The sequence below is a fragment of the Natrix helvetica genome (assembly GCF_964273705.1).
Source record: "Natrix helvetica genome assembly, chromosome: 5".
NCBI lineage: Eukaryota > Metazoa > Chordata > Lepidosauria > Squamata > Natricidae > Natrix > Natrix helvetica.
Window position 1 is genome coordinate 39,496,843 of NC_138551.1, and position 25,871 is coordinate 39,522,713.

General features: G+C 37.1%; 1 protein-coding gene across 1 annotated transcript in view; it reads right to left on the reverse strand.

Annotated features, from left to right (window-relative positions):
• CLSTN2 (calsyntenin 2) overlaps positions 1–21,152 on the reverse strand; it is a 284,420-nt gene extending 263,268 nt beyond the window's left edge. Inside the window, exon 1 of the mRNA XM_081953844.1 lies at positions 20,828–21,152. Coding sequence (XP_081809970.1) covers positions 20,828–20,891 — 64 coding nt within the window. The 5' untranslated portion in view covers positions 20,892–21,152. The remainder of the gene's footprint in view (positions 1–20,827) is intronic.
• Positions 21,153–25,871: the final 4,719 nt, after the last annotated feature.

Here is a 25,871-nt window from a genome sequence, read left to right on the forward strand (position 1 = left end):
TTTGGACATCACTTGGTTGACATTTTACTTCAGTTTCTTTGCAAACAAGGTGCTTATCCACCAGAATAAACTTAACTAAACCCCTTAAAATTCCTTAAATTATTTTGTAGCCTCTAAAAATCAGTTCTGACTACAGATATTGCTGATACAACTATAGCTTAGTGAAAAGACAGAATTCCAAAACAGAATGGCAAGCTATTATTATTTTTACTTAATTGTGGCTTGTTTTAATATCTATATAGTTCCAGAAAAGATAATTCTAGTCACAAATTCTAGTTTGTTTTAATCATGTCTTCTTATGTATAAATTGCTTTATAAACTGCTATAAAGTTTATTTTTTATTTATTATGACATGTGAATGCAGCATTTTTCATTGATGCCACACCCTAATCCTAACCCCAAACAGGAAAGAAAATAAATATCTGAAAGAACGACATGAAATCAGTGAAGGCTGATTGTTCAATGTGATGTCATGTAGATATATGGTAGGGAACTAAAAAATTTGTATGATTCCGTCTTGGAGATCTTGAAAACACTTAGTTAGAAAGGGCTAGACTAAATTACTATCTGTAAAACGAATACAAAACCAATATTCAGGAAATAATGAGTGAACCATTAACAGGGAACTTGCAGAAGAAATTATACAGTGCTAAACAAAGTGAGAGAAACTCAAAATAACCCTACCTTGATTTTCTTTGGTATTAGATGGGACAGAGCCAACTCTTACAGGTTTTTAACAGGTTTTCTTCAACTGTTACCCATTAAGAATAAACAACATTTCTGGAACTCTGCCATAAATTTGCATCCCTTAAAGTCCTCCCTATTTTCTCATAAGAAATCATTGGATCTTGAATGCTAAACTTTGAATATGTTGACAGACATTCAAGGTAATCTTTTCCCCCTACAGACAAGTTTTTTTTCAAATTTTATTGATTTTACAAATTTTACAGGGAAAAAGGGATAAAAGGTTATAGAACATTTTGACAGCTACATCGTTCGGGGGGAGCAGCCCCCCCCCGCAACTTTTACAAACAAGAATGGAAAAAATATCAATATTTGCATAAGTATTAGCAGTTTTGAGTTTAACACAAAATCATCAGTATGTTTCAATCATTTTGTTTTGTATCACTTCCATAAAGGTACATTGTAACAACAATTGCAATAATGTTTCAATTCACTTTTGTGATCTGAGTCTTCTAGTTGTCCCATCCTTCCCCCTGTCCACTGGCAGAGCCTCAGCCCCTCCCTCCCTTGTTTCTTGTGTAACATCCCCCATTTCGCCTAAGAGAGCACTGTGTTTTTTAGTGAAAGCCTCCGCTTCCACCACTGTGTTGATTCTAATTCTACTGCCCTCCCAGAAAATCAACATGCCTTCTGGTAACAACCACCTAAACCAGACCCCATTATTATATAATTTTTTTGCTAAGAAGGAATATTTCCTCCTCTTATCTCTGACTTTCTTTGGGATCTGTTTAAGAATGGTTATTTCTTTATCCTTGTATTTTAGTGGTCCTCCCCTTTGAGTTCCTAGAACCTCATCTCTTGTGGTCTTTCTAAGAAATTTAACATGAACTTCCCTTGGAACATTGTGTGTTCTTGCATAGGCTGAATTAATCCTATAGATCAGGTCAATATCCCACCAAAGCTGTTGTTTATCTCTATTGAAGTATTCTGCTAGTATTGTGGTCATAATCTCCTTAAGATCTTCATTCTCAACTTCTGGCAAGTTTTGGAACCTAAGGAAAAAAGACATCCTTTCAAATTTCATTTTTATCCTACAGAACAAGTTTTGATGCACAATGACAGCACCAACAGTAGGTGGATACAAGGTAGCCTGCACTATGCTATGATGCTGTATTGTCCTTTCTCCTGGAAGTCTCACAGTGAAGTTGCAGGGTAGGATGACGGGCTGACACTAGAAACTACCCACAGACTAAACCAATTTTATGCTTACTCTGCTGAAAGGAAAAGCAGCAGATGGCTATGCACTTATTGACGACAATGATATATTACCAGATAATTATAAGAACTTAATGCAAAGATTTAGAACGTATTTTGCTGATTCAGCCAAGAAGGAAACAGCGAGATTCACAAGTTACAGTAAGAAAATCACTAAATTCATGGGTACATATTTAATTTCCAGCTGTGCATTAGAATGGTCTTACCCTGACTAATCAGTTTTGAAGAAGGACTTTCTAATAAACTGAAAGATGAACTATTAAGACACAGCAGAGAGCATAATTTAGAATAAGTGCATTAGCACTGCATGTTAATTGATGGGTGATAATCTATTAATATTACTAATAAATCTATACAACATAAATTCATTTTTTGTGCTTTGTGCCATAATTTCAGTAGAGGCTTCCAATTACCATTAGTTAATCAATGTCTTTTCTCTAACCAGGGCTGTCATTTTCATCATTTCATCCAATTCCATCAATTTTGGTAATTAGTCTTCTATTGTAGATATTAATGGATCTGTCCACCATTGAACTTCACTGCTGTTAACATATCTAAAAACATAATTTCCATGCTAATTTTCCAAATTTTTATCCATCCACCCATTTTCAATGCATTGTCAACCTGAAGAGGCCATTTTTATTTTTCTGCTTCAGTGCTGACACATACTGCAGATCTGGATAGGGAGGGAACAACAGAGATAGCTGGGGTGCTGTAGCCAAAACAAAATGCTTTCCCTTGGGAACCAAGGAGATTCCCTTGTTCACAAGGAAGAGACTGAGGTCATTTAGCAACTGGACTGTATACTGATTGGACCATGTCACTGAGGGTTTAGGACAGTGTTGGCAAACCTTTTTAGTGCTGAGTGCCGAAACAGGAGCACTTGAAACTGGAAGAGAAGCTCCCCGGCACATATCCATAGGAGCGCCAGAAACTGGAAGAGCAGTTGAGCTTCTGGTCACCTGGTCTTCCAGTTTCTGGCACGCATGTGTGTGTGTGTGAAGACCAACCGTGTGCGAGCATGTTCTGGCGCGCCGGAACCAAAACCTCAACTTCCCAGCATGCGCATGCACAGCAGGGAGCTGCTCTTCCAGTTTCCGGTTCTTCTGCGTGCACAAAGACCAGCTGGCCAATGCTCAGTAACTTTTAGAGTCATTTTTCACAGATCTGTGCCAATATGATCTTTCCAAAAAAGCTATTCCTTGAGGACTTCACTTGCCTCATAGTTTTGCTTCATATGGGATCATTATTTGAAATCCTGACACACATACTTGAAGTCCATTTAAATTTTCTGGTTATATCTTCTGTAAATATTATAAAAATTCTCTTTAAGATTGCAACATAATATGAATTTTAACCACCTTGTTCAGATGTTTTCCCATTGCTTCATTTGCATATTATATCCCCAAATTGCATCTTATCATACAATCTTCAAATTGTTTATCTTCTATTTTGAATCTCAGGATTTTATACATTTTAGTAATAAGATGTTAAACATCAGTACAGAACTCAATTTCAAATGCAGTTTTATTATGTTGAAAACTAAATTTATTTCAATAAATCTCAAGTTAGATTCAAGCACTGAATCCAAATCTGTCCATACTAATTTGGCTATACTACATAAAAAGGATACTAATGGGAGATGCACACACATTGATGATTCTTTGGGTACATCACCTCTGGGCTGCAATAATCCAGGAAACAACTAGATAGCAATCGAAGATTACAAATTATCTGTATTTCATTGCTCCTATCTAGTGGATTTTTGGATTTTTACAGCTCATATTTAAAGGTTTAGTCTTTTCTGAAGGAGTAGCTTGCAGTGAAACTATCATTTAGAAAGCAACCAGGGGCTCAATAGTTATTTAGCATAAAAAACAATCTTACAAAGATATTAATGATTTTATAACTAAAAAATGTGGTGATTTTCAATACTACTTAACATAAGCAATCTCAGTACAATTAACATGAACTCTTCTCATCTTCTTTTTAAAATTATTTATAAGTTAAGCATTTTTATGCAGAGGTAAGATATTGAACATCACTAAACTCTCATTATGCCACTGAATTGTCAAGGCAAGATCAACTGTCTTCCATCAATCTGAAAGATTTCTTTGAAGTCCATATAAGGGTACCATATAAATGATACTTTAATTAAAGAATTGTAATGATCCAGGTAGCAAAGTCAATGCCTTAAAAGTGTATCAGCTTCTTGAAACAAGTGTCATGTTTTAGTAGCTGCAGAAAATAAATATATGGCATCATTTATAAAGCACTGGCCGATATTTTGACTCCTGCATTTTTGGCAATGTGGCTCCCAATAAGTTATTCAAAGAATATTTGTGACTCATTCAAAATTCATTTTATTAGATCAGGCCTGCACCAACTAAAGCACATGTGCAGTTTTAAGAAATTGTGAAGTGCATTATAAATTTATAACCTTTGTCAGCATTATTAAACAATTAGTAACATTTTATGAACTCAAAATTATCTTTTTTATTCATGATATGTACAGCATTTGGCAAACTTCAGAAAAAATATTTTACTAGAATTTATCAATGATATAATGGAAGACTTGTTTCCTAGTGATATTACGCTTTTTCAATTTAAGAATAGTTAACATTTATAACGGCACAATTTTTCTACAAAGAAAAATTCCTATACAAAGTTCAAGACGTTTAGCCCTACTCAAGTCCTTTTAGGAAAACAAAATGTCCGAAGTACATTGAACATGTATTCATTCTTTAGGAAACAAAAGAATCATTTTTTTCAAAGCAGCTTCCAATGATAAGAATGGTAACATCCAAAATTATATCCAAAATTTCCTGTAAAAGTGAATGTGATAATAGTGCTCTAGAAACACAAAATATAAACAGCACTAGAAACTACTTTCTTTTAATATATGCGTCCTGTATACAAACCAAAATCTTTTCTATCTTTTTTTCTACTGAAATTCATAAAACCAGCAATATTCACACTATGAATCTATTCATGCATACCTGTGTTTATTGTAATAGATTAGCTATCTTAGCATAAACCATTGTCATAGCAGATGGCAGAACCTAATCAACCTGATCTCAAAAAGATAAAGTATATACTTAGTCCTTGCATAGGAAACAAAGATCCAAGGCTGTAGGCTAAACTAGAAAGTAAAGAGAAAGCAAACAAAAATACTAAAGAAGGCAATTACAAAACCATTTCCATATTATTACTGAGAAAAACATGGATATGTTCATGCAGCTATAAGGAGTCAAACTTGACTCAATGTAAGCTCAGACAGCACCAATAAGTGAACAGAAATTCTACAATAAACTTACCAGTGTGTCTTAGTATTGCTTTTATTCATTTGATTGATTTCTTATAGTCAGGAACTTGAGGTACTCCCTCAAGGGAACTTGAGTGCTCCCTCTTCCTACCTGTGAGGTGACTGAGCTAAAATCAGCCAGTGATCTGCCATAGTGAAGCGTGGACTAAACCTGGATCTTCCTACTTCTAAATTCAAAAGCTTAACTGCTACATTACACTATCCCTCTTCTGATCTTTTAACAGAAAGGTAAATAATGTATCATCCCAAATAAATTTAATCTTTAAATAAGTAAATATTTATACATCCAGTGGTCAGTTGGGAAATAAGAGGTGGTGTTAGAGAGTTTTCTTCCATAATGATAGCCCTGGGGAAAATACATGTAATTTTGGAATCTAGGGGAGGTAGGGAAGACCAAAGGAAGCTGAAGCAGCTGTGTGGGCATGTGGATTGAGAGTGATTTCATAATGATCTTGTCAAAGCATCCATGAGTGATCAACCACACTGATCACACCTTGATGATCACCACACATAGGACAAAGATGGGAGAAAGTTTTGGTGGTACAGTTTCAGGAGAGAATATAAATGCCAAAGCACTTGGAAGCAGGGTGACAGACAATGCATAAAAGACATTCTAATGTGCCATTAAACACATGCTGGGAAGATCGGAGACTGACAGCAAGATGAAAATCAGGATATATTTAGGATTCATGTACAAGCATAGTGAAGAGCAGGAAATCAGAAAATATGAATGGAGTTTGTAAGAAGGATATGTATGTGTTGTACTAGCAACACACTTGCATTTCTACAATGCAATTAGTAGGACCAAGAAGAAGGACCTTCTCTGTGGTGGTCTGTTCCTGTGGAACATCATGCCTGCAGAAATAAGGTTGGCACCTGCTATGAAACTCTTTCACAAGGCCGTGATTTACCTGGTATTATATTCTTGCAAGTGTTTTTATTTTACAATTCAGTCCATTCTGAAACTTTTTATAGTTCATATTTAATGGAAAGTCACCTAGAGGATATAGAAATCTGACTTTCTTCTTTGGGTCTTTGTCCTGTGGTTTGATTTGTGCACAGTGCTAACCTACAGAAAGATTAAAACTCTATTCTAAAAATACAAGCATACAATACAATTGTTTAGTTATTATATGTAAACCAAGCCATTTCATTAGTTTTTTTTTAAAAGGAGCAGGAACAACTCAAAAAGCACTCAAGACAAAGAATAATAGGCATAAAATCTGTGAAAGCACAGCAGTAGTTTCTTTACTTTATGATCCATTGCATTGTCCAGACATTCTTTGATGAAGTTTAGTATCAGCAAGCAATAGGATCAATGAAATCAGAGCATCTACCTCAGAATAGCACCAGAATAATATTAGTGTAAGAAAAATAGCATAACTGAATTTCCCTGCAGTTTCAGAACCTTGTTATTTGAACTACAAGTCATGTGATTACATTAACAAGGCTAAGCATATAAACTAATTAAATTAAGTAGAATTTACCACATTAAAAAACCATTCGGTACCTTTAGTACTTGGAAACAATACAATATCCTTCAGGTGTGAAACATCTTTTATTTAATTTTTAAAAGCACTGATCTTTTAAAGCTATGAAACTGAAAGAGGAAATTGACCAAAAGGGCAAAATAGAATAACATATGGATTTCAATGCAACCTATTAAAAAAGAAGACAAGGTTGAGAGAAAATATCTTTTGATAAATCAAAGTTTTAAATCTGAATATGAATTATTTTTCATGTTTGCTCCTTGAAAACAAGCCATGTTAAAAACTACCTTTTCTAATATAATTTCTGTAAGCATGCAACATAACTTTAAAATTATATATAATAGCTAAATACATTAGATTACAAACAAGTTCTCTGTAAGCATGATCTGCTGTGCCTGCTTTTACTTTGCAGCAGGAAACACAATGTCCATCTCAGCAGAAATAATTTGTTGGTCCTAAATGACGGCTAAAAAACAACAACATAGTTTTAAAGAAGTAAAAGAATTGATAGGCATAAGTTTGAAAAGAGAATGAGAGCAAACGAAATCTTTGCTGAGGAAAGTCAATAGTGATTATATAAAAGGAAACTGTCACTAAATAATTAAAGTTCCTTAGGACATGTCACCAATGTGTAGACAAAAAAAAAGCAAGCTATAGCACATTTTCCTTGTAAAAAAAGCCTGAGGAGTTTCCTGAAAAAGCTCAATGCCTATGTACACATGAGGAACATAAAGAACACTTACAAAAGATTATTTCATTATACAAAATAATTTCATTAGTTTTTAGCACCAAACATTGTGTTTATGCCAGGTTTCGTAGAATTCATACAAAGCTTATTGACAAAAGTTGAATACAAAACATGTCATTTGAGAAACTAATATATCAATCATACTCTATTATGCAAGGTACTAAACAGAGAGATTACTAGTAATAATCTGTGTGAGGTTTATATATGAATATTTTACCAAAATTCCATGATATGAAGAGGAGAAAGGAAATAAATTGAGAAGCTACAAAGGGAATCCATAATAGCAGAGGACATGCATAATTGACAAGTCTAAATGCTGCCCCTTTTCTTTATGGGTTTGCAGACCTGTTAGTAATATCAGTACTAACCATCAGTACTAAAATCATACAAATCAGGGGTGGTTCTGGCAGAGACTACTGCCCAACTTGCTCAGGGATGTGCCACGCGCACGCGCTTGATGCGCGCTGTGCGTGCATGTGCAGTACAACTAAAATTGCTCTGCACATGCGTAGAAGCAAAAAACAAGATGGTGTCACCTATGACGCTGCCGGGAGAACCGATTCGGGGATGTGGCAGGCCTGGGTTATTGCCTGTTCCAGCGACCCAGGCCGCCAAGTTAATACCAGTTCAGCCGAACCGGGTTGAACCAGTAGAAACCCGCCACTGATACAAATGTCTTCTTTTTAGATTTTCCTATGGCAGCAGCAACATGGAAAAAATATAATTAATAAATATGTAAACTTCTCTTCCAGAGCACATAAACAGAAAGAGATAAAGCCAAAATAATACCTGCAGAATCAAAGTAAAATTAAGGTGACCTATAATTGGTATAGCAAAAAAAAAATACAGTTACAATAGTTTCAATAGCAAATATGTTTTAAATATCATTGTTCCAATAGCAGGGCAGTATAGCACATTGATATTTTGGATCACCTAGAAGCATAAAGGTCCTTAATCATCCCTTTACTTCTTAAAACAGTCACATCTTTTCTTGTGATTATACAGCAGAGCTTTGAAATTATGTTGGATGAGAAGAAATAATGAATTGGCTAACGTACGGATGGGCTACAAATACCCAGTCAACCGCCCACATATGAATTGAGCCATATGAATATCTATGCTGATGAATAGAATATATTCTATATAAAATTTATACAGTTGCTTCATACTATTCTATTAGGTGTTTGTTTGCAACATTCAAGATCAATTCCTTATTTGCAGAAGTCCAAAGAAGAAAACAATAGCCATATATCAAATGCATTAGCTTTCATTCACTACCTTTTAGCAACTAAAATTAGTATGGTTCCAGTTATAGCTTTTCCAGACTCTTTAGTATATCAGACTGAACACATCAAATTAAACCTATTCAAGGTTAAAGTCACGACATATTAAACAAAATATTATTTGAAATTAAATGGAAAGTCATTAAATTAAATATGCTTGCTTCCTTTCCATGTATTACATTTTTTTCTTCCCAAGAAGTCCTTCATTCTGATGCCACATGATACCTGCTATAGCAGGCTTCTTACATATTCCATTCTCATTTACCTATGGTACTATTATTCCAAAAATGGTAACTGCTAAAATACTGGCATCATGTTTTCTCTATCACACATAGTGCATTAATTCCTTCCCTTCAGAATTATGTGCCTTGTTTCATTCATTTCACAACATAGAACAGTTGCAGGACTGCTTATGATACTGTACTTTAATTAGAAATATAAAAATATTTCTGTTAAATGTCAAATGCTAAAATTGCTTCCTTGTATCATTAGACAGCAGGGTATAACTGTTATTTATTGTCAATTCTTATAATGCATTCTTCTTCCAGATTCAGAAATTCAACTGCTGAATCATTCTCTTACTAGTATATATCATTTCTTCATGGCTCCCTTTTTTACGGATTGAAAAAAATATTTAAAACGAATGAAAATGCTTGCATGCGAAGCAGCTTGAAAGGAAACCTCTCTCGTCCATGTATGGAGATCCTGATCATGTCTGGCCTGCAAGTGCTTCCTCTACGTAGTTTAGCCCTTAATCTAATAATAATAATAATAATAATAATAATAATAATAATAATAATAATAATAATAATAATAATAATAATAATAATAATAATAATAATAATAATAATAATAATTTGTTAGCCACACCCTCTCCCGAAGGACTTGGGGCGGCATACAATAAAAACACATAAAATACAAATATGGACAAAACATACACAAGAATAAAGACATATACGTGTAACGTGGAGGAGGTAGACAGATGAGTGGAAACAGTTAAAATCACAATTTAAAATCCCCTAAATAAAATTACAAAATTAAAAACCCGTCAGGAGCGATATGAAATTATGGTTGAACCAGGCCAGCTACTTGGAATAGGTGGGTCTTGAGCTTTACACGGAAGGAACGGAGGTCAGAGGTAGTCCTAATATCCGGAGGGAGGTCATTCCACAGGGCTGGGCCCGCCACAGAGAAGGCTCTGCTCCTAGGCGCCGCCCCTCGGCACTGTCTGGTGGACGGCACCTGGAGAAGTCCCTCTCTGTGCGAGCGGATGGGTCGGAGGGATGTATGGGGCAGGATACGATCCCGCAAGTAACTAGGTCCTGAGCCATGGAGCGCTTTAAAGATCGTTATCAGGACCTTGAAACGCACCCGATAGACCACAGGAAGCCAGTGCAGCTCGCGCAAAATTAGAATCTTTCTAACACGTGTTTCTGCATCAGTGTCAAAAGTATCTTGGATGTTACTTTTGTATTTCTAGGGGGCAGCACAGCATTGTTCTCTGGATCTTACTAAGATTTCATCAGTTATCTATGAGTTCTAGATAGATTGCATAATTGACATAAAACTTAACATCCTGAAAAGAATTTATAATACAATAATACAATAATACAATAATACAATACAATAATACAATAATACAATAATACAATAGTAGAGTTGGAAGGGATCTTGGAGGTCTTCTAGTCCAACCCCCTGCCTAGGCAGGAAACCCTATACCGTTTCAGACAAATGGCTATCCAACATCTTCTTAAAGACTTCCAGTGTTGGGGCATTCACAACTTCTGGAGGCAAGCTGTTCTACTGATTAATTGTTCTAACTGTCAGGAAGTTTCTCCTCAGTTCTAAGTTGCTTCTCTCCTTGATTAGTTTCCACCCATTGCTTCTTGTTCTACCCTCAGGTGCCTTGGAGAATAGTTTGACTCCCTCTTCTTTGTGGCAAGCCCTGAGATATTGGAACACTGCTATCATGTCTCCCCTAGTCCTTCTTTCTCTTAAGCTAAACATACCCAGTTCCCACAACCATTCTTCATATGTTTTAGTCTCCAGTCCCCTAATCATCTTTGTTGCTCTTCTCTGCACTCTTTCTAGAGTCTCCATTTTCTAGAGTCTTTCTAGAGTCTCCACTTTCTAGAGTCTCCAATTTCATCAAATACTGATTTTTATTCAGTCAAAAATTTGCTGTTTTCTTTTCTATAGGCAAGGTCAAATTAACGATATATCCAAATATCCAATTTTTAGTAGATGGAGGGTGCTACTGAATGTTATAGTTTCCAATCAAGATGATCATAAATAAATAACATGGATTCCAGTGCTGCATTCATTAATCATGTTCATATTTACACTCTGTTTTTATTTCCCTTAATATATATCATCAATGTAATAATAATACATCATCTATACCAGGGGTGTCCAAACTTGGGAACTTTAAGACTTGTGGACTTCAACTCCCAGAATTCCCCAGCCAGTCCACAAGTCTTAAAGTTCCCAAGTTTGGACACCCCTGATCTATACCAAATAATTATGCTTATTTTAAATTTTATCCACACCACATAATTGTTGGTTACGGGGCTCAACAGTATGTATGCCCTATATTGCCTGTCAGGCAGCTACAGGTAGTCCTCGACTTACAACCATTCATTTATAGAAGTTCAAAGTTGCAACAGAACTAAAAAAAAAAGACTTATGATAATTTCTTGCTCCTATAACCATTGCAGCATCTTTGTGGTCATTTGATCAAAATTCAGATGCTTGGCAACTTTTATGTTTTTATGACAGTTCCAATGTCGTAAAGGGTCATGTGACCATTTTTTGCAACCTTCTGACAAGCAAAATCAATGGGGGAGGCAGATCCACTTAAGAACCATGTTACTAACTTAACAATTGCAATGATTCACTTAAGAACTGTGGCAAGGAAGGTCATGAAATGGGGCAAAAACCATATAACTGTCTTGCTTAGCAACAGAAATTTTGGCTCAAATTGTGGTTGTAGGTCGAGGACAGTGCTAATTTAAAATACTAGGTGTGCTTTGCATGTTTACCAATTTGTTCTTAAGATGCCTAGTTTGTTATACTGTATTACTAATAGCAGGAAGACAGGGATTTTTGGTTTGATATGTCACAGACATAGTTACTCCATTAGCAAGAGGAATGATCATAACATTCCCTTAATTAATTACAACTACAATACAATCTTGGGTGGATTGTGCTATAAAGCATTGAATAAAACAAAGTAAAAGACTCTTCAAAGCCTTCTAAAAACAAAGAAAAGTGAACAAAATGGACTAATATTATATTAGTTTCATATATCAAGTATCTTGCAACAATGTGTTTTTTTAAAAGGGGTTGTGAGCATAGCAATTATTCATTAGAAGAAAAGTATTATTTAAAAGATCCTATCACTACACTTCTATTTGCTGCTGCCAACTATTTTATGTAGCATCGGGTTACAGTTTTCTTAAAGTTATTTTTATTGTTAGTAAACTGAATAAAAATCCAAACACAGTTTTTATAGGAGTAACAAAAATATAAATGATTAAATATTTTTAAATTATAACTGCTATTATTTATTTCCTGATACTTACATGCTGGGCTACTCTTACAGAATATACTTAAAAATAAAAACTTGAACTAAGCTTAAACTCCAAATGTACAAATACAAATAGAAATGCAGACATTCTAAATTCCTTGCAAAGATTGTATATATAAAATGTCTGTTGCATAGGACCCAAGTTATATTTGTTACAGATAATTTCCAGTCACAAATCAGAAGTATTTATAAATTTGATCCAGGGATGGATTTAGACTACCATGTCCAACAGAAGCCCACGGTCTTCATTCTGTCACCCCAACCCATCCCCAAAGTCTGTAAATAGTTTTCCAGGCAAAGGTCATTTTTCTAAAAGCAGTAGAGCTAAAAACATCTGCTCTCTAATGAGGTTTCTAAAAATTTAGATATATGTATGTATAAACAGCCATACACCTGTTGAGTTAAACAGAGAAAACAATCCTAATTCAAATGAAGTATAAAAAGATGGTGTAAGATAGATACAACACACACATACACACACACACACACACACACACACACACACGGACAATATGGGAGTAGAAAAAGACTGGCATTATTTGAACATGTTTGTACCTGATTAAAGTTGTAAATTGAGCACAGGTTTTAAACCTATCTTTAATGTGGAATTAATTCACAAGTTTTCTGATGTTGACTATATTAGATGCCTAGAAGAAAGAAAATCAAGATCTACATAGTTATGTCTGTACTAAAGTCTTGTTCTTATCTTCACTAGTTTTAGGGACCATTTAAATAATACAGATCTCTATAAATAGTGCATCATATGTTATACTGCCGAATTTTTACATCTTAATTCACAGTAATGAATTAGATGATATTAACACATTCATTAAATTCTACTTCCTTTTTGGAAAATGAGAATGGTATGTTGCCATTTAAATTCATTTGCTACAGATATCTTGACTGTCTTCTTTAAACCTCATCTCTAAATAAGATGCTATTCAGCTGTCCCATAAATAGCACTGGCTTCTACCCTATATTTAATTCCAGCAGTATTTCTGAAAAGGACAATAAATCAACCGTTTCTGCAAGCTATCTTAACTTGGTCTACCTATCTGTCTCTTGAAGCCATGAATGTTCTCTATACAATTTTGCTGACACAAACTTTGCTCCTATATTTTCCAAGTTTCAAAAAAGTTTGCTTACAATGGTAGTTTATGATTAAGTAAAGAAATAATTGGGGTATTTGCCAATTATATAGTACATTTTTAAAACATAAAATTATCCAGTGTAAAAAGTCTATTTATATTTTATACTTGTTGACATACTGTTGCAAACTGTAATACCATTTGTATTTCTCAAAAGAGCTTATTTCAGGCATTTTATAGCAGTGATGGCGAACCTATGACACGTGTGCCCAAAGTGGCACGCGGAGCCATGTTACCTGGCACACACGGCATCACCCGTTCCTCTTCCAGTTTCTGGCACGCATGCATGCGTGATAATCAGCTGGCCTTCGTGCGTACGGCAGTGCTGGAAACTGGAAGAGCTGGTCTTATGAACACCAGCCAGTTGATCGTTGCGTGCGCATGTGTGCCAGTAACCAGAAGTCTAGCTAGCCAGCACGGATGCACTCTCCAGAAACCAGAAGTGCATTTTCCAATGTGTGCATGCCCCCTGGGCAGCTCCTTTTCCAGATGGAAGATGAGCATGAGTGTGCCCCTTTTCGGCACTCAGTGCTGAAATGTTTTGCCATCACTGCTATATACAGAGACTGATATAACGATTTTGTGTATACTCCATGCTGAAACCAATTTTACGTTTCCTGAAGCTCAGAACAAAATAGGACATATATTTTTGTTTTGAGCCTGTGTGTTTTGAACCCAGGCTATTGAAATCTGAAATATACATTAACCAATACAATTTCAGACACAAATTTATCCTTGTTGCCATTGGCTGGATTTAGCTGAGAACAGAGGGTAATGTTTAAGCATATAGTAAGAGACTGAGAAAACAATTATGGACATAATAAAAACACTGATGCAATCTAGTACCTAAGATTTGTGTTTTATTTATACAATTTAAGTTGAAGTTTTTGAATGTGAGGATTTTTATGACAGTGCAAAAGTGTGAAATATTAAGATTTGATTAATTCATAAATAAAAGAATAATGTATTAAGAAGCCTTCGGTCAATCAGAAATATGCATTTTTTGTTATTATTGTTGTTTGTTGTGTTTTGGAAATGACTCTCTGGCAAACTTTTCTGAGGCTGAATGTTAATGAGCAGTCAGTATGGACTATCATCCCACTTTATTCTTGCATCAATTTAATAACAAATTTAAATTCCCATTGTATTCTATATTGGAAAACCATGTTGCCTCCTACGTACACTTGAATGTTCCAGTAGAAGTTCAACTACAAATAACACCTTTTTTCTCAATTTTCCATTGCCCTAAATTAAAGGTATTTTTGTTCTTTGACCTTAAAGAGAGAACTGCATTATAGTGATGAGAAAGCCGAAGTGATATTGAGGGGAAAAGTTTCTCTTAGAAAAGGTGTCTTCTCACAAGTAGTTCTCACTTTTCAGAAACATTGTACAATCTGGAGTTGATCCTTCCCTTTTCAGCAACCAGAATAAAAAAGGCAAGTAATAAGTATGATAACATTGACTTGCAAGGCAGAAATTAACATAAATATGAGAAAAAGCTAAACTTAGAGCATATTAAAATATGCATAATATATTGAAAAGCAATTTTGAGAGTTATATACTGTTAAAATCACTATTGTATGATTTTTTTGATTATGTCATATCTGCTTAAATATAAATATAAAGCAGTTCTGGTTGTCCGAAGTGGTCTTTCATCCAAATGATTCTGCTCAGCATTCTTGAACAGACAAAATTTATGAGATGCTAATACCCAGCTGGGCAGCACTTTTAACATATTTTATAAATGAAATTGAGTTCATGTAAGCATTAAAGTGGATTTGTTTGCTGGTAACTACCTGATCCATTTCAAGGGTCTTTTTAGGTGCATCCAGGCTGAATTGCTAGAGAAATCTACCAAACCAATGTAATGCGAAAATAAAGCTCTATCTAAAGGTCTGTGGAAAGCAGATGAATAGTTGCAGAGTCTATGGGAGGAGGGGGCTCAACTGGAATATCCATCTTCACAAAAGTACACAGTTCTCCTCTTCTCCTTTCTATCCTCTTCTAGTTCATTAGTGTTCTTTCAATGTTATACTGGGCAATTGCTAAAATACTATTTGAATGCTTTTAGTTCTCTAATGTTGTTTTCACTATGAACCAACAATTAATTTTAAAAAATCCATAGAGATTGATCTCTAATCTGATCTATAACAACAGTCACAAGTCAATATTTTGCTAAGGGGAATGTGTGTGTGTGTGTGTGTGTGTGTGTGTGTACACCTAGATTAAATGACATTTGCTCAATACTAAAATTACTGTTTTAAAAAATGCAAAATCTTAAATTGCACCATGTTTTATAGTTTTACCAGGAAACAATAAATAAATTTCCAATCAAGTTTGTTACTAAAGCTTATTTTACTAAGTATTTTATGAGGATAGCACTATCTATGACTACCCTAAGTAAACTCACAAACACAACACAAACATGACCAAGTGCTGTAGTGATTAAGAATCTGGATTAGGAGTTATAGATCTCCCTTGGGCACAGAAGCTGGCTGATTGTAAACCAGCAATTTTTTCTCAGCACTAGACCGAGAAGTTAAAAAACACCTGCCTACTAACCAACTCTAGATCAGCATGATAGATAGAAGAAATGTAACTTTAGTGAAAAGACTTTCATCCTGAAATGGGCTGATTAATATTGAAGTGTGTATGTGTATTGTATGCATAAATAGCAAAGGCAGACACAAGTTAAAATAATAAACAATAATTATGGGACCCCAAATATTTAATTGGATGCTAACACATTGTATCAATACAATACAAAGCATCAAGACAGCATTGTATCGGATGTCCTCCATTGTTCAGTGACTTCTAGCAGCTTTCTTACAGCATAATTCAAAACAGAGAACAGAATTCATATCACAAGGTCACACATCTCTGGCATAAAAATATATAAAAGGTATGTGCAGAAAAATATTTGCATAAGTGCAGGAACATAAGGGTCAGGAACAAAAATTTTCTGGAGTCTTTTTTTATATATATAATTATCAATATCTTTAGCTTTTACGATAGAAGACATAGGTAATCCCTGACTTACAACCATTGATTTAGTCACCATTTCAAAGTTACAACAGCACTGAAAAGAGTGACTTACTACTGGTCCTCATAACATCTTCACAGTCACATGACTTAAATTTTGACACTTGACAACCAGCATATGTTTATGACAGTTGCAGTAGTCATCCCAGGGCCATGTGATCACCATTTGTGAGGGGCCCCCTTCCAAGCAAGCTTCTGGAAAGTCAATGGGAAAAACTGGATTCACTTAATGTCCATGACTTAACAACTGCAGTGATTCATTTAACTGAACAAAAATAGGTTGTAAAAATAGACATAATTTATTTAACAAACATCTTGCTTAGCAACAGAAATTCTGGTCCCAATTGTGATTGTATGTCAAGGACTACCTATATTGGCATATGAAAATATATTGTTTGATTACAATGCAACACCAAGTAACAAAAAATAGAAAATAGGCCACATAAAGAGCTATAACAGCTCCCTGTATACTTTATTAGCAAGATTATTTAGTGTTCAGTACTGATATTCAATGGATTTATAAGTCATGTTAAAAATCCTCTCACAAACCAGCCAAACTCATTAAGCATTGCTTTCTTAAGATTATTTTTTTTAATGAACAACTGTATAAAACTGTTTGCAAACTTTATTCATTGATGGTAACAACTATGTCTATTAACCTAATGAAACTATTTGAAATATTCCAGGACTAAATACTACTGAATAATTGTTCTAAATATAGTACTGATTACAGTACCAAGATCTGTTATCATTTTAATACTCTATTTCGCAGTATTGTCAAATGTAACAGCAACATCAATCATAATTTTAGAGAACTTCTACTGCACATTTTAAAGTCATTCTAATGTCAATAATGTTTTGCATATAAATTACAGTATGGGCATAAGAAAATGGAGCAGCAGAACACAGATATCTTCTAGCTAATTGTATTATACTGAGTGGAATATTTATCATATTATTCAAGATCTTAAATGTATATGTCAATTTACAATATAATGTATTATGAACAATCTTTTAAAATAAAAAAGTAAGATTACAGTAGACGTTTTGCAGCATTGGCACTGTAACTTTAATAGTTTTTCTCAAAACAAAGATACCTACTAAATGCCCATATAAGTGGCATTTCCTATATTTTTAACACTACAGGAAGATTAGATTCAAAGGATAAAATGTGATTTGAGGCACGTACAGGCATGTGCATGACATCTGATGGGAGAAAATTAAGCCAAATGCATCTCTTTTCAGGAGGGAACATCAACTATGCAGTGTAGCATATAAGCCCAGGAAAAGATGTACCAGTAGCTTCTTTAAGACATTTCCAATAATAGCTATATGCATGTCCCAAATCATATTACACTCTCAAATCCAGAACTCTGCAGTTTCCTACTACAGAACACCAAACATATTTAACCTAAAGGACATATTAAAATACAAGGCAAAAAGATTAATGAGATCTAAAGAAAAGCTAGGAGACTGAAGTAGATATATTACAATAACTTAATTTTCTCAACATTTGCTACCTTGATTATAAATATTTTCATATAATAGCATTATTTTATCCATGTATAGAGTTTGATTTTTTTAAAAATAGGTAGCCTCAGATTTGTAATATTAAATGTGATTATTGTGGTATATTGGTGGAACAATACTGAAATTCACTGTCAAAATGTTGAAAACATTTTTTCCATTTTTATTTCTCCTCTAAATAATGTGAAACATTAACCATGGAGCTTGGCATTAAGGTTTTAAGGCTTTCTAGCTGCATCTCCCTACGCGTAGGTCTTATTTCAGAGAAACTGAAGTCTAATGCCGATTTGATGTTCATCTAAGGATGCATATTTTATTACATTAAGCCATTTGCTTGTGAAATAATGCATCCTAATACAAAATTACTCACTTTTCAACTATATACACATACAACAAAAGCAATAGGAGAGAGAGATGATGCTAGCTGCAGAATCTCATATTAATATATTCAATATCAAAAAGAACTTTAAAACGTAATTGAATTACCTATATTTTTATGAAGTTTTTTTCTAAAATATCATTTCATATCAAATATTGAACACATAAGATTGTTGAAGTCAAAAGATGCACTCTGCAGCCCCCCTGTGGTAAAGCAGAATTTGGAACTTGATACAATTCAGATGTACCAGGGGTTAAATTGTTGTAGCACTTTTCAAATGCCTACAAACTAAATTCAAGAATTTACCACAGAAACTCAATGGAATGGGATTTGTTTAAATGAAGAGCAATAAATGGATACCCAACAATAACAGTATATTTCAACATATTCCCACCACTACTGTTGTTTATGCTTAGCTCAAACCATGCAAATTACATAAAGTTTGACGAATAGTATAAATCAGACTGACCTTTTAATATCAAATTTTTTGGTTTTTAAGTCTGCAAAACATTTTTAGGGTGTTTTTTTTAATGTTACATCTGGATGACAGTGATGCATAATAAGCTTTTTTTTTTTTCAAAACCCAACAATTTATTTCAAACAAGAAAATAACTTCAAATCAACTGTGCTTTTCCCATTTTTGCTTATCTTAGAACAGTTGATGTCCTGCAGTTAGAGATAGTCTTCGACTTGCAACCGTTCATTTAGTGACCAAAGTTACAATGACACTGAAAAAAGTGACTTATGAAAATTTTTCATTGCAGTGTTCCCATGGTCACATGATCAAAATTCAGATCCTTGTCAACTGACTCATATTTATGATGGCTGTAGTATCCCAGGTTCATGTGATCCCCTTTTGCAACCTTCTGACAAGCAAAGTCAAAGAGGAAGTCATATTCACTTAACAATTGTATTACTAACTTAACTGCAGTGATTCACTTAAAACTTTGGCAAAAAAGGTTGTAAAATGGAGCAAAATTCACCTAACAACTATCTCACTTAGCAACAGAAATTTTAGGCTCAATTGTGGTCGTAACCTGTACTTCATAGCCAAAATGCAAGAAAACTAGAGAAAAGGATGTCAAATAACAGCTGTGTATCAAAGCAATTCACAGACACCAAGATGATTTGTAGTTTTCCAAAGCAAATTTGGTATTATTAAAAACAGAAAACATAATGCATAACATCCAAATAAATCTATGAATAGTGTCATCATCATCCTATAGGGAATACATATTTCATCATATAGGGAGTACAAGAACTCTCCAGGGATTATCCAAAGAGGTTTATGCTGAAGAAACTATGACTCTTTTCTCAACCCAATATATTCTAACAAATGGTTTTCTTTTAAAGGAAAAGGTATCAAAATTTCCACAAAATGTCTCAAGGGGCTTTACCCTGAATTAGAAACAATGAAGTACTAAAGTGTTCTGTAATTGAGCAATCCCTGCAAATAAATAAATGCATTTATTTGCTAGAAAAATTAAACAGACACCAAGAAATATTTTAAACTTCACCTAGCAACAAGTTATATATTTAAACAAAAATCTTCAGGTGTTGCTTTCGAGAAAACGCTACAGGTCTTGTAATATTATCCAGTCAATACTGTCTTCGGGATAAATTAACCTCTACAAGGCAAACAACCATTTTACTCCTAGTTTAATTGTTGTTTTCAATCTTCTCACGGCGTAAATTTACAACCACCGGCAGCCAAGTCCTTGGTTTGAAAGGACAAGAAGCGAGCATCCCTCGGTGCAAGCGGGCTCGAAGGTGATTCGCCTTCCAGATGCTTAATCTTCCCAGGCGCTAAATAGCAACCCAAGCGCGGCGGTGCAGCACGCATACCTAATTCATCCCTAAAACTCCACCCGCTTCTCTCACGACATCTCAAACTTTCCGGTGACTCTCAAAATCTTCAGGACTGAGGCAGGTGGAGAAAGTCCCTTTTCCCCTTTCTCTGCCCGACCGGAACAGCTCCTCCATCTCCCCACAGCAGGAACGAATAGCCAGGAACCTCTTCCTCCCAGTTCCAAGGAGCGCGCAGAAGACTCCCTCAAAACAATTTGGGAGGAAAACCGCCAAAACTAGCTTGCTTCGTTTAAAATTCCACCACCGGTGCGACATTATACAGCACCGAGAACCCCCAACGCCCGAGCCAGGCAGACACAACAACTCCGCCCCCCACCCTCGCCACCACCACCCCCGGCGCCGCCGGCGCCGCCTTTAGCGACTGGAAGAGTTGTCCCCGCGGCTCTCGCGCAAATGCAAACGAGGCGGCGCCCCTTACACCTGCGTAGCTTCCCCTGCTTTTCCCCTTAAAAAAAAAACTTCACCTACCTTTGGTGGCGAGGAGACTGCCGACCCCCAAAAAGAGCAGCGCCCACTCTCGGCATTGCTTCATCCTCTCCGCGCGCCCCCAGAGCAACAAGAACGTGCCTTATTTTCGGGGCGCTATTTTTGCAGCAGCAAGCCGTCCTTTAGAAGCAGCTCGGAGATGCGCTCCCTCAACCCGTTCAAGGCTGGCGACAGCGGAAAGAGCCAAAAAAGCAGCCCGAACAGCTGTGGCGGCGCCTGCAATTATTATGATCACTGCTACTACTGCGGCTACCGCGGCTGCTCAGTCATTCGCAGGCTGTACTGCCAGGACCGGAGCAGCTCTCTAGCTTTCACCGCGGGACTGCTGCAACGTCACTGGGAGGAGAGGCGTGAATATTCATGAGGAAGGAGAAGCGGGAGGGGAAACAGACGCTCCGCTGGAAGGAAGCTCAGCCAGTCTGCTTCCTTTCGAAGCGCGCGGGAATTGTGCGCGGTCCGCTTTAGGCACGCGTCCTTGTCAGAAGGGGCTTGATTTCTGATTTCTGAAGCTTGTCTCCTGAACGTTGAGAGACAAAAGCAGTGTCAATATTGCTGGTTTTACGCGTCCCTTGGGCATCTTCGCTGCGTACTGCAGCAACGCAAAGATTTGGGGTTTGGTGCTTTTAGGAATCTCCGACACTTTCCAAGCCTAAATAAGGACCACGGAAAACTCTTCTTGCTACCGAAGTTACGCCTCGGGGAGGTGGGACAGCGTTCAGTCCAGAGCAGTTTTTCCCAACCTTGGCAACTTGAAGATGTCTCGACCCAGAATGCAAATGCTGGCTTGGGAATTCTGGGAGTTGAAGTCCAGACATCTTCAAGTTGCTAAGGTTTGAAATCACTGGTCTAGAGTCTCTAGAGAGCCAGATTCTCTTGGCCAGTCAGAGAAAATGGTGTGGGGTAGTAACAAGAGCCAGTGGCCTAGTCTTCATCAGAAATTGGTAACACCATTGGTCAATCCTAATCTATCTTCAAGCACGTACCGGTATATAGTTTTGACTTGGAGAAAAGAAAGGAAAAGCTCCGTCCTTGATGTGAAGAATACATTTTCTCATTATTGGTTGTATCCTGCATTATCACACTTTAAAAATTATGGATATTCTTCCTGGAAAAGGCTGGATTTGAAAGCTGATCAACATTTCAGTGAGGATTTACAGAATACGATCGTCAAATGCATATGATCCAAAGAAAATCAAGATTAAGGGTTTTTTTTACAAGCTGGGACATTGGGCAAAAGATTTCAACGTGGACAAAACTCCTTATTTCTTATTAGGAAAAATCTGAGGCAAGGGTATAGGATGGGGAGTAATACATCCAAAAAAGATTTGGATGTCTTGGTCGATCACAAGCTGAGCAAAAGTCAACAATGTTACATAGCTATTAAAAATGAAATGTTAGGAAGTATACCATAAAGATCAAGATAAATCTTGGTCCTTTATTCTGCACTTATAAGACCACACTTAGAAAACACAGGGCAGCATTTTAAGAAATTGAAAACTGGAGTGATGAGAAAAGTTATAAGGAAAAAAATCTGGGTTTTTTGAGGAATTGTTAAGGCATTGAGTATGTTTGATCTCAAGAAGAGATGATTGGAGTAAGACATGGGACACCTTTTTCAGGTTGTGTGTGAAGAAGGAGAAGTGAAACATTTATGTGGGGTGAAACATTTATGTGATGGAAGATTTCTCCATTGAGCAAGTGGTTGAACTAGATGATCTTCAAAGTCCCTTCCATTGATTTATTCTAAAGCATAGACTAATGAAAACAAACACAGCAGCACATCTTTACAATTTACTATTTCAACCCTTTCCAGTAACAGCATCTCTTTCAGAGGAGTTTAGCAACATAGAAACATCGTTCTTTCTTCATGTTCTCAAAAGCTGCAACTCTGTAGTCTGCAGCATATTTTTCAGACCTTGGTCAGATAACAGTCACCATCCTTCCTGTACAAATGAACTGTATATTCTGCGTGTTTATGATAAATTACTTCTTACTCTTGCTGACTAAACAAAAAGCTCTCAATGTAGTTCATTTTTACTGTATGTCTTCTATTCCCAAATGTGCCCATTGGCCTTTTGTCATGCATATCATTCAGCATCATCTTGTACTGTGAAATATCTGACAGATGACCACTATGAACTCTTTGTTAACTCATTCATCTCCAGATTGCTGAACAATCATTGGCGTCTAAGTGGTGATATTGGACTAAACAGTAGTGCTTATTTTCCATAATGACTTGTTGACAGCTGTTTCCACAACAGCTCCACTCACATCTGGCCAAAACTCAATCTGAAGCCAAACAATTCAGCTGCAGCAAGTGTGCTTTTCCTCCAAAGCCAGAAATACAACAGCATGTCTTCTCTACATATCCAAATTTCCACAGACACCTATTAATTAGATCCAAGATGTCCTGTTTGCACAATATGCTATCAACATGATAATGGGGAGTGAGATAATCATGTCACTCACATTCTAAAATATGTTTATGGACTCCCCTCATTAATCCAGATGGATCTCATTTAACTCTCAGTAGACATGGTGATGTGTGCAAATAAACCAACTCCCCCAATCAGTTAAATGGACATCCCCCATGTTGTGCAAAGTACTTAATACAGGGGTGTCCAAACTTTTTGCGAGGAGGGCCAGATTTGGTGAGGTGAAAATGTGTGGGGCCGATCATTCAGCCTGACATTCTTTGAACCCTTAACATTAAATGCGAATTAACTACTGTATTTTTCGGAGTATAAGACGCACCAAGATTTTGAAGAGGCAAATAAAAAAAAAAGTTTTTGCACTCTCCCACGAAAATGGGCCTATTTTTTAAAGGGCATGAATAGCCTTTAAGAGGCTTCTAGAGTGCTCCTGGGGGCTAGGGGGGGCAAAGTTGAGCAAAAAATGGCCCGTGTTTTGCTCATTTATGCCCTCCACAGCCCCCAGGAGCACTCTGAAAACCTCCTAAAGGCTATGCACAGCCATTTTGGTGAAGGGGGCAGAGCTTTGGGAGGCAAAAAATGCTGTATTCAGTGTATAAGATGCACCCAGATTTTTAGCCTCTTTTTTGAGGGGAAAAAGATGCATCTTTATACTTCGAAAAATACAGTATTTTATGAAAGACTAAACAAATAACTCCAGTGGGGAGAAGAGGCTGCGGGCCACTTGAAATTTGAAAAAGGGCCACATTTGGCCCCCGGGCCGCACTTTGGACATGCCTGACTTAATAGGACTTTTCTGACATCGACATCCATGATCAAAACAGGATCCTAAATTCAGAAATATGCAGATTCAAAAAGCATTTTTGTTTTCAGTTAGCTCATAGAGGGTGAAAGAGGGATGAGTTGGTACAGCTCATACAGATAGTGTATGGCAGGGACGTGCAGTCAGGGGAGGCAAGGGGGGCAGAGCCTCACCTCTCTTCATGAAATAATATATATATAATATTGTAATATTATAATATTATATACATCCGCCCGGCCGCGCCCGGGAGCTGCGGAGGCAGAAATGTTGTCGGCGCTCCCGGATGACGAAGCCACGAAAGCGACTGGGGGAAGGTTCTCGTTGTTCCCCAGTCGCTTTCATGGCTTCGACATCCGGGAGCGCTGACAACATTTCTGCTTCCGCAGCTCCTTGGCGCGGCCGGACGGATGTAGCCAGAGCGACGCCGAGGCGGTCCGGGCGGACGAAAGAGCGAGCGAGCGAGCAATGGAGGTCCCCGGTCGCTTGCCCGCCGGACTGCCTCGGCGCCACTCTGGCTACTTCCGTCCGGCCATGCCCGGGAGCTGCGGAGGCAGAAATGTCAGCGCTTCCAGATGATGAACCCACGAAAGCGACTGGGGAACAACGAGAACCTTCCTGCCTCTGCTGGACTTGCGCAAAATCCAGCAGAGGCAGGAAGGTTCTCGTTGTTCCCCAGTCACTTTCGTGGCTTCGTCATCCGGGAGCGCCGAAAACATTTCTGCCTCCGCAGCTCCCAGGCATGGCCGGACGGATGTAGCCAGAGCGACGCCGAGGCGGTCTGGGCGGACAAAAGAGCAAGCGAGCGAGCGATGGAGATCCTCGGTTGCTCGCCCGCCGGACTGCCTCGGCACCACTCTGGCTACCTCCGTCCGTCCGCGCCCACGAGCTGCGGAGGCAGAAATGTCGGCGCTCCCGGATGACAAAGCCACGAAAGCAACTGGGGAATGACAAGAACCTTCCTGCCTCTGCTGGACTTTGCAGTCCAGCAGAGGCAGGAAGGTTCTCGTCATTCCCCAGTCGCTTTCAAGGACTGCGGAGCGCGAGCTGGCAGAGCACGCTCAGGAAGGCGGGGAATGGGGTCACGTGTGCTGGAGGCTGCCTCCAGCACACGTGATCCCATTCCCCGCCTTCCTGATGACGTCACAAGCCTCACCAGCTGTAAACCTCACCGCACGTCACTGGTGTATGGGTACAGATAGTGATGACACCACTATCTTTTTTTTTAAAAAAAATGTATTTTCTGGTATGAGAACGGGACAATATCAGGCCTTCTTTGCAGCAGCATTTGCAGAATCCAGATATTTTCATTCTATTTGAATCCAGCCCACTCTTCCAGCTGTGTATCTATTGACTTGTCAGATTTGCCAAAATATTAATTATGGATTCCAGTTGACAAGTCATCCATAATAATGTGACAGTGCCAATACACAAAGGTGTATGGATTGACTGTCGAGGGTCTTACTAGGTGCCCCATGACAGGTGAATAAGCATCTATTCTTGACATTAATTATCCCTGAATACAATGAAGTTAAAATGTAACTATGTTAGTCACAACCTAGAATTTTGTTTCATGAAAAGAAATGCATTGTATAGGAAAAGGTTTTCCTTGAAGAAAAAGTGAGAATATTATCATTGTTATGCTTGGGGAATCAGAAATGGAAAGTACATCTTGGTTTTCAGAGAATCCTATTTTTATTATGAGACCTGAGATAGACATATGTTGATTAGGGTGTCAATGATATCATCACAGGATATAAACTGTTGCAAGTAAAGCTTTTGCAATTGATTGATG